Source organism: Phyllobates terribilis, unplaced genomic scaffold (assembly GCF_046119375.1).
Source record: "Phyllobates terribilis strain yellow unplaced genomic scaffold, ASM4611937v1 Scaffold_3__8_contigs__length_932513732, whole genome shotgun sequence".
NCBI lineage: Eukaryota > Metazoa > Chordata > Amphibia > Anura > Dendrobatidae > Phyllobates > Phyllobates terribilis.
In genome coordinates this window covers 413,010,743-413,023,460 of record NW_027362763.1, presented here as the reverse complement: position 1 = coordinate 413,023,460, position 12,718 = coordinate 413,010,743, and the positions used below count along the sequence as shown (strand labels likewise).

At 42.3% G+C, this 12,718-nt stretch overlaps 1 protein-coding gene across 1 annotated transcript in view; it reads right to left on the bottom strand.

Moving 5' to 3' along the window:
• Positions 1–12,718, bottom strand: part of LOC141259500 (dynein axonemal heavy chain 5-like) — a 482,742-nt gene that overhangs the window by 155,466 nt on the left and 314,558 nt on the right. Inside the window, exon 65 of the mRNA XM_073675609.1 lies at positions 5,639–5,791. Coding sequence (XP_073531710.1) covers positions 5,639–5,791 — 153 coding nt within the window. The remainder of the gene's footprint in view (positions 1–5,638; positions 5,792–12,718) is intronic.

Sequence of the window (12,718 nt, the reverse complement as noted above, 5' to 3'; positions counted from 1 at the left end):
TGCACAGATACCGCAGAGAAATATATATATAGTACAATGTCGAAGATTTCACTTCTTACATTATATGAGCGATATATATTGTAAATTCCACAATAGCTTAGAAACCGGCGAATCCAGTATAGTCCTCCATACAGTATTATTGGCCCCATATATTTCTCCATGCAGAACAATGGTCCCAATATAACGCTCCATACAGGATACTGGCCCCCATATAACGCTCCATAGAGGATACTGGCAGGGCCGGCTCCAGGTTTTTCTGGGCCCCGGGCGAAAGAGTCTCTGTGGGCCCCTTTAACACATACACTATTCATGATGCACAAATACGGCGGAGAAATATATATATAGTACACAGGGCCCAGCCTGCCACCTCATCCTTCACATATGCATACATGCGCACGCACACACGGTACGCAGACATGCACACACGGTACGCAGACATGCGCACGCACACACGGTACGCAGACATGCGCACGCACACACGGTACGCAGACATGCGCACGCAGACACGGTACACAGACACGCGCACGCACACACGATACGAAGACACGCGCACGCACACACGGTACGCAGACACGCGCACGCACACACGGTACGCAGACACACGCACGCACACACGGTACGCAGACACGCGTACGCACACACGGTACGCAGACATGCGCACGCACACACGGTACGCAGACACATGCACACATGGTACACAGATATGTACACATACAGACATACACACATTTTTACACAAATTCTTAAAAACATATATAAAACAGACAAATATATATATACACAGTCATACACACTGACATTCACATACAGTTATATGAAAAAGTTTGGGCACCCCTATTAATCTTAAGCTTAATGTTTTATAAAAATTGGTGTTTTTGCAACAGCTATTTCAGTTTGATATATGTAATAACTGTTGGACACAGTAATGTTTCTGCCTTGAAATGAGGTTTATTGTACTAACAGAAAATGTGTAATCTGCATTCAAACAAAATTTGACAGGTGCATAAGTATGGGTACCTCATCAGAAAAGTGACATTAATATTTAGTAGATCCTCCTTTTGCAAAAATAACAGCCTCTAGTCACTTCCTGTAGCTTTTAATGATTTCCTGGATCCTAGATGAAGGTATTTTTGACCATTCCTCTTTACAAAACAATTCCAGTTCAGTTAGGTTTGATGGTCGCCGAGCATGGACAGCCCTCTTCAAATGATCCCACAGATGTTCAATGATATTCAGGTCTGGGGACTGGGATGGCCATTCCAGAACATTATAATTGTTCCTCTGCATGAATGCCTGAGTAGATTTGGAGCGGTGTTTTGGATCATTGTCTTGCTGAAAGATCCATCCCCTGCGTAACTTCAACTTTGTCACTGATTCTTGAACATTATTGTCAAGAATCTGCTGATACTGAGTGGAATCCATGCGTCCCTTAACTTTAACAAGATTCCCGGTGCCGGCATTGGCCACACAGCCCCAAAGCATGATGGAACCTCCACCAAATTTTACTGTGGGTAGCAAGTGTTTTTCTTGGAATGCTGTGTTTTTTTGCCGCCATGCATTACGCCTTTTTGTATGACCAAACAACTCAATCTTGGTTTCATCAGTCCACAGGACCTTCTTCCAAAAAGAAATTGGCTTCTCCAAATGTGCTTTTGCATACCTCAGCCGACTCTGTTTGTGGCGTGCTTGCAGAAACGGCTTCTTTCGCATCACTCTCCCATACAGCTTCTCCTTGTGCAAAGTGCGTTGTATAGTTGACCGATGCACAGTGACACCATATGCAGCAAGTTGATGCTGCAGCTCTCTGGAGGTGGTCTGAGGATTGTCCTTGACTGATCTCACCATTCTTCTTCTCTGCCTTTCTGATGTTTTTCTTGGTCTGCCACTTCTGGCCTTAACAAGAACTGTCCCTGTGTTCTTCCATTTCCTTACTATGTTCCTCACAGTGGAAACTGACAGGTTAAATCTCTGAGACAGCTTTTTGTATCCTTCCCCTGAACAACTATGTTGAATAATCTTTGTTTTCAGATCATTTGACAGTTGTTTTGAGGAGCCCATGATGCCACTCTTCAGAGGAGATTCAAACAGGAGAACAACTTGCAAGTGGCCACTTTAAATAGCTTTTCTCATGATTGCATACACCTGGCTATGAAGTTCAAAGCTCAATGAGGTTACAAAACCAAAAAAAGTGCTTTAGTAAGTCAGTAAAAAGTAGGTAGGAGTATTTAAAACAAGAAAATGATAAGGGTGCCCATACTTATGCACCTGTCAAATTTTGTTTGAATGCAGATTGCACATTTTCTGTTAGTACAATAAACCTCATTTCAAGGCAGAAACATTACTGTGTCCAACAGTTATTACATATATCAAACTGAAATAGCTGTTGCAAAAACACCAATTTTTATAAAACATTAAGCTTAAGATTAATAGGGGTGCCCAAACTTTTTCATATAACTGTACATGCACTCACACAGACCCATTACAAATATTTTTAATATGGGGATTGGGGAAGACTCACTCACCTGTCCCCGGTCCAGTGTCCTGTCCAGCAGCTCCTCGGGTATGGGGCAGTGCAGGGCCCCCGGCGTGTCACAGACTTCATGGCCCTGGAACATCAGAGGGGCCCACTAGCGGTCGGGTCCGGGCCGCTCCCCCCCAACTGTGCAGGACCTCCGACGGTGTTTGATTGCCGGCACTCCCCCAGACATGGCCGCGCGCTGTGCGGCTGTGTCTGCTAGTAATGACGCGGCAGGGGCGACACACAAGCACAATTCAAGGTGCTGTGCCATCGATCCTGCCGTGTCATTACTAGCAGACACAGCACACTGTGTGCGGCCATGTCTGAAGTGCTGGGAATCAAGCAGCGCCTGCGTCACTGAACAGGTGCCGAGGAAGCGGCCAGGGCCCCGACAGTGAGTGGGCGGTGGGCCCCGACAGTGAGTGGGCGGTGGGCCCCGACAGTGAGTGGGCGGTGGGCCCCGACAGTGAGTGGGCGGTGGGCCCCTCTGATTTTCCAGGGCCCCGGCACTTGCCCGGGTACGCCGGGTGCTGACGCCGGCCCTGGATACTGGCCCCCTTATAACGCTCCATACAGAATACTGGCCCCCACATAATGCCCCATGCAGAATGTCACCCCCCCCTTATAATGTCCCATGCAGGATGTCACCTCTCCCCCCCATATAATGCTCCATGCAGGATGTCACTTGTTCCCCCCCATATAATGCCCCATGCAGGATGTCACTTGTTCCCTCCCTCCCCCATATAATGCCCAATGCAGGATGTCACTTGTCCCCCCCACCATATAATGCCCCATGCCTCCATACGTTTAAAAAAAATCAAATACTCACCTCACTTCTCACCTGCTGCTGCTACTCTGGACCCCTCACCCGCGCCAGCGTCTTCCCGCTCTGTGCTGTGATGGCTCAGGAGAGAGCATGGTGTAAAGACGTCACCGCGACCTCTGACCTGAGACGTCACAGTGCAGTAGCCACGGAAGAGACCGGAGCTGCTGCGGAGGCACGGGGAGAGGTAAGTATTGTGCCGGGGCCCTGAGTAAGCAGGGGGGGAGCGGGCGCTGACACCGGCAGCACACCGCTCACCGGTCCCATAGCGCACCAGGGTGCCTGACGGTGAGTGGGCCCCCCTGCCAGCTCAGGGCCCCAGCACTTGCTCGGGAGCTGACACCGGCCTTGCCACTGAGTGTCAGCTTTCCCTGTACAATCTATATTGATATCAGTGGTAGAGGCGTGGTTAGATCAGCAAGTACGAGGCGGCTATTCAGATATGGACAATCTCCTGCTGATTAAACTCTGAATTTATTGAAACAGAAACACACAGGCTAGTAAGTGATACATCTCTGGAATCAGTTTCTCTGATCCTACACCATGCTGCTCTCAGATCACACAGCAAAAACCTGTTGACAGATTCCCTTTAACATAATTTGAGTTAACTGAACAGCATTTAAAGGCCACATGATATTTTAATTCCTTTGGGATCTCACAACTTTTTTTTGTTTTTGTGGTTTCATTTTTCTATCGACACAGCTATATAAGGGCTTGCATTTTGTGGGCCAAGTTGTAGTCAAACTCGTGTAGTTTTTTTATATTTAACAGCTGACATTTTTATTGATCTCATTTTGAGGTACACATGACATGTTGATCATTTTTTATTACATTTTTTTGGGGGGTGGAACTGTGGTGACTGAACAAACACAAATCTGGCATTTAGATTTGTTTTTGTCTCAGCATTTATGATTTATTTTATTTTTTGATAAACCAGACTTTTATGGATGTGGTGATTCCAATTATTTATTTATTTTTTTTATATATTTCTTTGGTTTAAAACTGGGAGAAAAGGGGTGAAAAAGCATGTGCACGCAAGGAACAGAACCTACAGAATTGACTCAGTTACACTAATTTTGTCAAGCTGAATGGGCCAAAATTCCAGCAATTTATTGTCTGAAGATTGAAGAAGGCTAGCTAAAACACATGACCCAATTTAAACAATTTAAAGGCAATGCTACCAAATACTACCACATGTATGTAAACTTCTAAGTCGCTGAAAATGTGATGAAGATTAAAAGCTTAAATAAAACATTTTAAATCATAATATTATTCTGACATTTCACATACTTAAAATATAGAATGCAAAAAAACCTCTTCAGAGAGGAAGAAGACAGGAACTCTAGTGCCATCTATTGGAACTAGCAATCCTAAAAGTTAATATTGATTATTTAGAGGGCTTTTTCACATGAGCTAGGATAAGAAGCCAAACCAGAAATTATTTTTGCAGACACGTGTTTTAGTATGTTTGCCTCTCATCAGTGTAAAGCAGAACAACTGATATGGCTGGGTGAGAGGCTTCTGACACGACTTCTAAGGCCACGGCCCCACTATCAGTATTTGGTCAGTATTTTTTCTTTAGAGTGGGAGCCAAAACCAGGAGTGGGTGATAAATGCAGAATTGGTGACTTGTTTCTATTATACCTTTTCTCTGATTGTTCCTCACCTGGTTTTGGCTCCCACTCCTGAGAAAAAATATTGACCAAATACTGATAGTGAGGACGTGGCCTATAAATGAATTACTGAGACGAGAACACAACATTTAAACAAATGTGGGGCCGTGGCCTAAGAGGTAGAGTTTATCTCCTAGTCAGAAGCCTCTTAAACAGCCAAATCAGCTCTTCTGCTTTGCACTAATGAGGGGCAAATACACCGAAACACATGTATACTTCTGATATGTTAGAATTCCCGCCCTCTTTCTCTCTGAAGAGGCTATATGCATATATAAATTTCTAGAGGAGCATGGCATGGTTTATAAGTCTCCTTACGTTGACTTGGCATTCTCCATGACCCCTTGAGTTACAGTAGTATGCTTAATCGACTATAGAACAGGAATATGTACTAGAATTAAATGTCGTGAATTGTGGAAAAAACAAGTTCCAATAAACGTTGCTAAGGTGTATGTAGATTCATGACTTCAGCTGAATCAGAGAAGAGATGGGACAAACCTTTACAGAAAGACTAATGCCTATCAATGTCAGTCAGGCTGCACAATTTAGACCATTTAATTGTATATTAAACTTTTGTTGGCATATTTTAGATCTTCTTTTCTTGAAATAATCCAAGTGTTCCTGTACCTCTTTTATTGTTGATGTTAATTCTGAGTTGAACCAACTAATGTCTGCTTGCCGGCACAGCCTGTCCCGTATTACACAATTTATTTCATGCTCCCAGTATGCTACAACAGTACAGGGGTCTTCACGATCTTCATTAGAAAGCTTTCGAAGGAACTGTAAAGAAATATATAGTTTTTGTTTACCATGTATCATTTTTTTTTATATTATCATTTCAAACATTTCATTGAATATGTCATATTCTGCTCCAACATCATTCCACCATGACAAGTGGATGTTACATCAAATCCTCTCATGGCAAATGTAATCATCTTATATAGCAATGTACAGCAAAAGCAAATTGTAAGAGTTTTACGTTTTCATCTTCAAAACTTTGTACACCACATATACATTTTTATAGTCTGTTTTTATTTTCTGGTTGTAATTCATTCAATTTTTTATTTTAAAAGGAACCTGTGATGAGCAAAATGCTGGTTACCTCCAGATATGGGGTAAATCCTAGCATTAAAATGCTACCTGGGCAACCAAGCACGGCTGCCAGGAGGAAATAAACATATATACTCAGGAGCTACTCGCTTCATAGGGGCGTGCACAGTGCTATTACAGTCACCACTCATTATACTGTGAGCCGTGGATGTAATCATTCCTTGACCCTTTCATTGACAGGTTGCTCTGCAGTGTGTATGTGGAGAGCAAGCTGTCAATCAAAGTGTCGGGAAGTGATTACAGCTGCCACTCCCAGTATAATGAGTGGTGACTGTAATAGCTTCATACATGCCCCTATGGCTGAAAATGAGCGGCTCTCAGGAGGCTATAAGTTAATTTCCTCCCAGCAGCCATGCATTCTGCGTATTTGTACCCCTTAGGCCATCACCCCCAGTTCAGCACGGGCTCCGGCGCTGAGCCCGCGCTGAACCGGGCACATGTCAGCTGTTTCCTACAGCTGACATGTGCCTGCAGCAGCCACGGGTGGAATCGCGATCCACCCACGGCTGTTAACCAGTTAAATGCCGCTGTCAATCTCTGACTGCGGCATTTAACTGCGCCGCGCCGGAACTGCGGCATTAGCCCTGCCCATCGGTGACCCCGTCACATGATTGCTGGTAACCGATGGTTTGGCAGTGGTTGGCGCTCATAGCCTCTGAGCATTTCTACTACATACAGGCAATCTGCTCATCACCTGTATGCAGTAGAAGCAATCAGAAAACTGCTGCTTCTGGTGTCCTATGGAGACTATTGAAGCATGCAGAAAGTGTAAAAAAAAGTTTTTAAAATATAAAAAAAAATAAAAAAAATATAAAAGGTTAAATCATCCCCCTTTCGCCCCGTTCAAAATAAAAAAATAAAATTATACAAAAAAACTCCATATACACATCTTTGGTATTGCCGCCTTCAGAATCACCCTACCTATCAAAATAAAAAAAGAATTAATCCAATGGGTAAAAGGCGTAACGAGATAAAAATTCTAAACGACAGACTTACTTTTTTTGGTCGTCGCAACATTGCAATAAAATGCAATAACAGGCGATCAAAACATTACATCTGCCCCAAAATGGTATCAATAAAAACATCAGCTTGATGCGCTAAAAATAAGCCCTCACCCGGCACCAGATCCCGAAAAATGGAGACTCTCAGAAAATAGCGCCATTTTTTTTTTTTTTAGCAAACTTTGGATTTTTTACACCACTTAAATAAAAAACAACCTATACATGTTTCGTGTCTAAGAACTCATAATGACCTGGAGAATAATAATGGTAGGTCAGTCTTAGCATTCAGTGAACGTGGTAAAAGAAAAAAAAAAAAACAACTGTGGAATTGCATTTTTTTTTGCAATTTCATCGCACTTGGAATTTTTTTCCCGTTTTTCAGTACAAGATATGGTAAAACCAGTGATGACATTTAAAAGTACAACTTGTCCCACAAAAAATAAGCCCTCACATTGCCATATTGACCGAAAAATAAAAAGGGTATGGCACTGGGAAGAAGGGGAGCAAAAAATAAAATGCAAAAACGGAAAAACCCAAGGTGGTTAAGGGAAAGGTTTGTTCCACGAACAAAGTATATTTTAATTAACAGATCTTAGAATAATAATAAGTTCCACAATTGGATGTGTTAAAAAATGTTCCTGTGCTGAGATAATCTTATAAATGTGCCACTGCTAAATACTGTTATTTCATGTGTCCAGCCATGCAGAGCTGCTCCTGTTCATGGGCGGCACATACCACAGCTCCTGCCCAGGGTAAATAGCACAAGACACTTATGATAAGTGAGTATACAGACAAAATAACAATGGCTTGCAATTGCTGCTTTCTGAGTTAACACAGATAAAGCTGAAGGTTTTATCCTTTGAGTTGGATCCTTTTACACAATACTAAGACACATTTGCTAGCCTGTTTTCTCACAGGATGGAGTGATTCAGCTGTGTCTCCAGCCCACTGAGCTCATCGTAAACCAAATTGTGTATCACTGACTTAATTTATCATGAGTTCATAGGACTGGTGACACTGCAGAAAAACTATCTCAGAAAGCAGCAGCTGCAAGACTCTGCTGTCATGTATGTATGCTCACTTATCATAAGTGAGTTATGCTTCCTCACCTAGCCAAGAGCGGTGGTATGTGCTGAGCATAAACTGCACAAGATCAGCCATTACACAGTATATAGCAGGGGCACATTTATAAGATTATCTCAGCATAGGAACATTTTTTAACACTTCCAATTGTGGAGGTTAATACTATTTCAAGATCTATTAATTAAAATGTACTTTGTTTGTGGGCAAACCCTTTAATCCAATATCTGCAGGTAAACAGTATTTTTGCTCATAACAGCTTCCCTTTAAATAGGACTTATCACCTTCTGGGAAACTTCATAAATTAAACGTTGAGGAATATCACCCTTTCTCACATATATATAATTAGAAAAAGTAAAAAAATAAACCTCCTCTCCAATTTAGTAATAAAGGCTTTAAGTGAAGGAGCCGGATATCAGACTCTCTACTGTATCACTCTCTTGACAGCTGTGTCTGCTGTGGGCTCTATGTGTATGTAGTGACAGACTTTCTAAGGATTAATCTGCTCTATCTCCATAGTAGATTAACCATTTTCAAACAGACAATTTTCTTCTAAAAAATTAACCTATTAGATGCAGTCATGTCATCCTCTTGCAGATTAAGACTTTAAAATCAGTTCTATCTTCCTCCTTTAACATACCTGCATAATACTCAGGAACATTTTATTACATTATTTATTTTTAAGAATGTCATGTATGTAGTAAAATTCAGGCTCCTGATGGAGATGAAAAACTTTTGGCTATCTCACGTTTTACTGTACTTTGCGAATCATTGCCAATCTGTAGCCGCTATTCGCTACATCCAGAAGTATGTACACCTACAGTCATTGTGTGCGTGCCTGCACTGACCCTATTAGTGCGGTGCCAAAATCATCTAGTGTCAGTGCGCAGGCGCAAACAGGAGAGGAAGCAGACATTCTGGGCTTTAGAGACAAGTCAATCAATGTGACCAGCTTTATTATGTAAATAGGAGGGCACGACTATGCACCAAGTCAAAGACTATGTCAAGGTTGCACTGAAGCGCTCACCTTTGCATAATAAAGGACAGCTGATTTTTAATTAACTATAATATTAAGTTATACTTGCTTAGTATGATTTAAATAGGAGCTAGTTTCGCTTAGAAATGTTTAGGCAGTTTAATTTCCAATTTGGGGATGACAGATTCCCTTTAACAAAGCACCATCTCCTGTCTCAACAGTCCTCCCAGCATATGTGTGTAACGGTGTCCAGGGTGGTAGCAGTAGGCGAGTGTCATGTTGTGTCCGAGATCCAAGAATGTTACAGACAATTGTGGGTCCTGGCTGGGTGTTAGTGTTGTGAGGGCCTTGTGCCCGTGCAGGCCGCTGGTAGCTGATGGTATTGGCTGGCCAGGACCACAAGTTCCTCAGATTAGTAAAGGAGACTTCCGTTGAAACATGGGAACTTTACTGAACTTGATGAGGGTTATGTACAAGGGATAACTAGTACACAGTCTTGAGCATGTTTCATTCATAGCAAGAAGCATTTTCACAGACGTTTCCTTCCACTGTAGTCTACTCCAGGGTCAGATTAGCACACCGTTTTGCCCTACTTCATCATTGCCTAGCTTGTCGCCTCAGTCCTGTTCAGCAAGTTTCTTTACACACACTCAGTGGCTCTGCGTCCTATCACTGTGGATCCCGCAGTCTCAGTCCTCTTTAGGTCCATACCTTCGGCATTTATCAAGGTCAGGGTTTTTCGGGACATGTCGTCCTATCCAAGGACCCCTTTATGGTGGAAGGCCACTCTATTTCTTCTGTCAGTTCCCGGTTGCACTACCTCGTTGTCCCTTCATCTCCTTTGCTGTAGTTCACCCAAATGGCAGCGCTGCACACTTGTCACTTCTTCAGACTCTAACTCCTACTAACTTCAGGAAGCATGTCCCTTGCCCTAGTACTAAACCCTCACCCAGTGGGTTGGTCCCAACATCAACTCTCTCTCTCTGACCCTGCAGTCTGTTGCTGGGGAGATGCACCCTTTCACCTTTATTCTATGCAAACACTACCTTATGTCCTAACCTATGTCTTTCATGCATCACATCAATTTACATTATAATACCTTACGTTATCACATTACCAATATTACCTATATCACTGCTGCACACTATGGATTAGTTTATACTATCAATACTTATCACAGTCTAAATATATATCGCAATATATGTAAAAGACGAATAACACTTATTCACATATCGCGATTGATGTCTTCAGTGAAAGGAATGCAACATTCATTGTCCACACCTCTTATATGTGTGCAGCTTTTGCTTGTACGTTAGTAACTATTACCTATTGTGAGCTGTGAACTTTCTGTTATAGTTGTCATTCCACATTGAAATCCTGTCTGTGAAGGTAATGAGACCGCTGAAAAATGTTATATACAGATGAAGAAGTGTCAGCCTATTATTAAGCATAGTGGCCAGAATAAAAAGTGAAAAATGTCAGTATTTTTATTTACTATAGACGGTGTGATGAAAAATTAGGAAAAAAAACATCACCACAAAAATTAGGTCCATGCACGGCAATACACGCTGATGGCCAATCAGAGGCCAGCAGCTGAAGTCGGCACGTACATGACTGGAAACCATGACAGTGACAGTGACAGTGTCACCATCATGCGCTCCTGTCACTTGCACGCTGAAGTCAGCTGTCGACTTCAGCAGAGGATGCCGCGCAGTGGGGGAGCGAAGGAAGGTAAGCATTTTTTTTTTTTAAATCAGTGAGAACACGGTGGCCATACTATAACATGAATGACTATGGGCTGTACATTATACTGTATGGAGGATATGGGCTGTGCATTATACTACATGGATGACTATGGGATGAGCATTATACTTTATGGATGACAATGAGGTGCTGTCACGGGTGTGTCAGGGTTGACAGACAGTCATACAGTGTCCGGCTGTAGAAGGTCGCTGCGTTTGGCCTTACAAACATCTCTCTGATCCTTTTATGATTCCTCTCTTTAGGACCCAGCGGTGATCCTCACCTTGCTTGGTGATTATACCTTTCCCTTTAGAAGCCTGAGGTATCCTCATCTTTCTGCTGTTAATCAACACTTCCTTGCTGTGTCCTTTAATACACTCAGATCCTCAGAGAGTTGCTGGCGATAGCGTGTTTTATCTATTCAGGCTTGGATTCTAGTAGTCGACTAGAATTATGTTGGAGTTCCTTCATGGATTGTTTCCTTGCTTTCTACAGTGTCATCTTGGAGCTACCGTAAGTGTTTTCCCCTGTTTTCCCGTCGTTATACACTGGGTTCTCCCCATTCCTAGACAGGTGAATTACACTTTATTTATGACTATAGGCTGTGCATTATACTTTATGGAGGACTATGGGCTGTGCATTTTACTATATGAAGGATTTGAGCTGTGCGTTATACTATATTAAGGATATGGGCTACGTATTATACTAATATGGAGGTGCATTATACTATATGGAGGACTATGGGCTGTGCAGTATACTATATGGAAAATATGGGCTGTGTATTATACTAATATGGAGGTGCATTATACTATATGGAGGACTATGGGCTGTGCAGTATAATATATGGAGGACTATGGGCTGTGAATTATAATATATGGAGGAAAATGGGCTGTACAGTATATTATATGGAGGACTATGGGATTCATTATACTATTTGGAGGACTATGGGGGTGCATTATACTATATGAAGGATTATGGGTTGTGCATTATACTGTATGGATGACTAGGGGGAGTGCATTATACTTCTGCTATGGGGCCCCATGGCTTCGATGTACACCCCTGGTGTGTATAATGGTTTATTTTTTTCTATACATTAAAGAACAGTGGCAGAATAGGGGACATACACAAGGATGGAGGATATATATACCTGGATGCGGCACATGTTAAGGGACATATACCAGGATGGGAGATATATATACCAGGATGGGGCCAGGATGACAGACATCTATACCAAGATGAGTGACATATATACCAGGATGGAGGGCGGATATACAGTGGGGAAAATAAGTATTTGATACACTGCCACTTTTGCAAGTACAAAGAATGGAAAGGTCTGTACACTTCAATTGTGAGAGACAGGATCTTAAAAAAAATCCAGAAAAACACATTGTATGATTTTTACATAATTAATTTGCATTTTATTGCATGAAATAAGTATTTGATACAATAGAAAAACAGAACTTAATATTTGGTACAGAAACCTTTGTTTTCAATTACAGAGGTCAGACGTTTTCTGTAGTTCTTGTCCAAGTTTGCACACACTGCAGCAGGGATTTTGGCCCACTCCTCCATACAGATCTTTTCCAGATCTTTCAGGTTTCGGGGCTGTCGATGAGCAACATTGAATTTTAGCTCCCTCCAAAGATATTCAATTGGGTTCAGGTCTGGAGACTGGCTAGACCACTCCAGGACCTTGACATGCTCTAACAGAGCCACTCCTTAGTTGCCCTGGCTGTGTGTTTTGGGTCATTGCGATGCTGGAAGACTCAGTCACCACCCATCTTCAATGCTCTTACT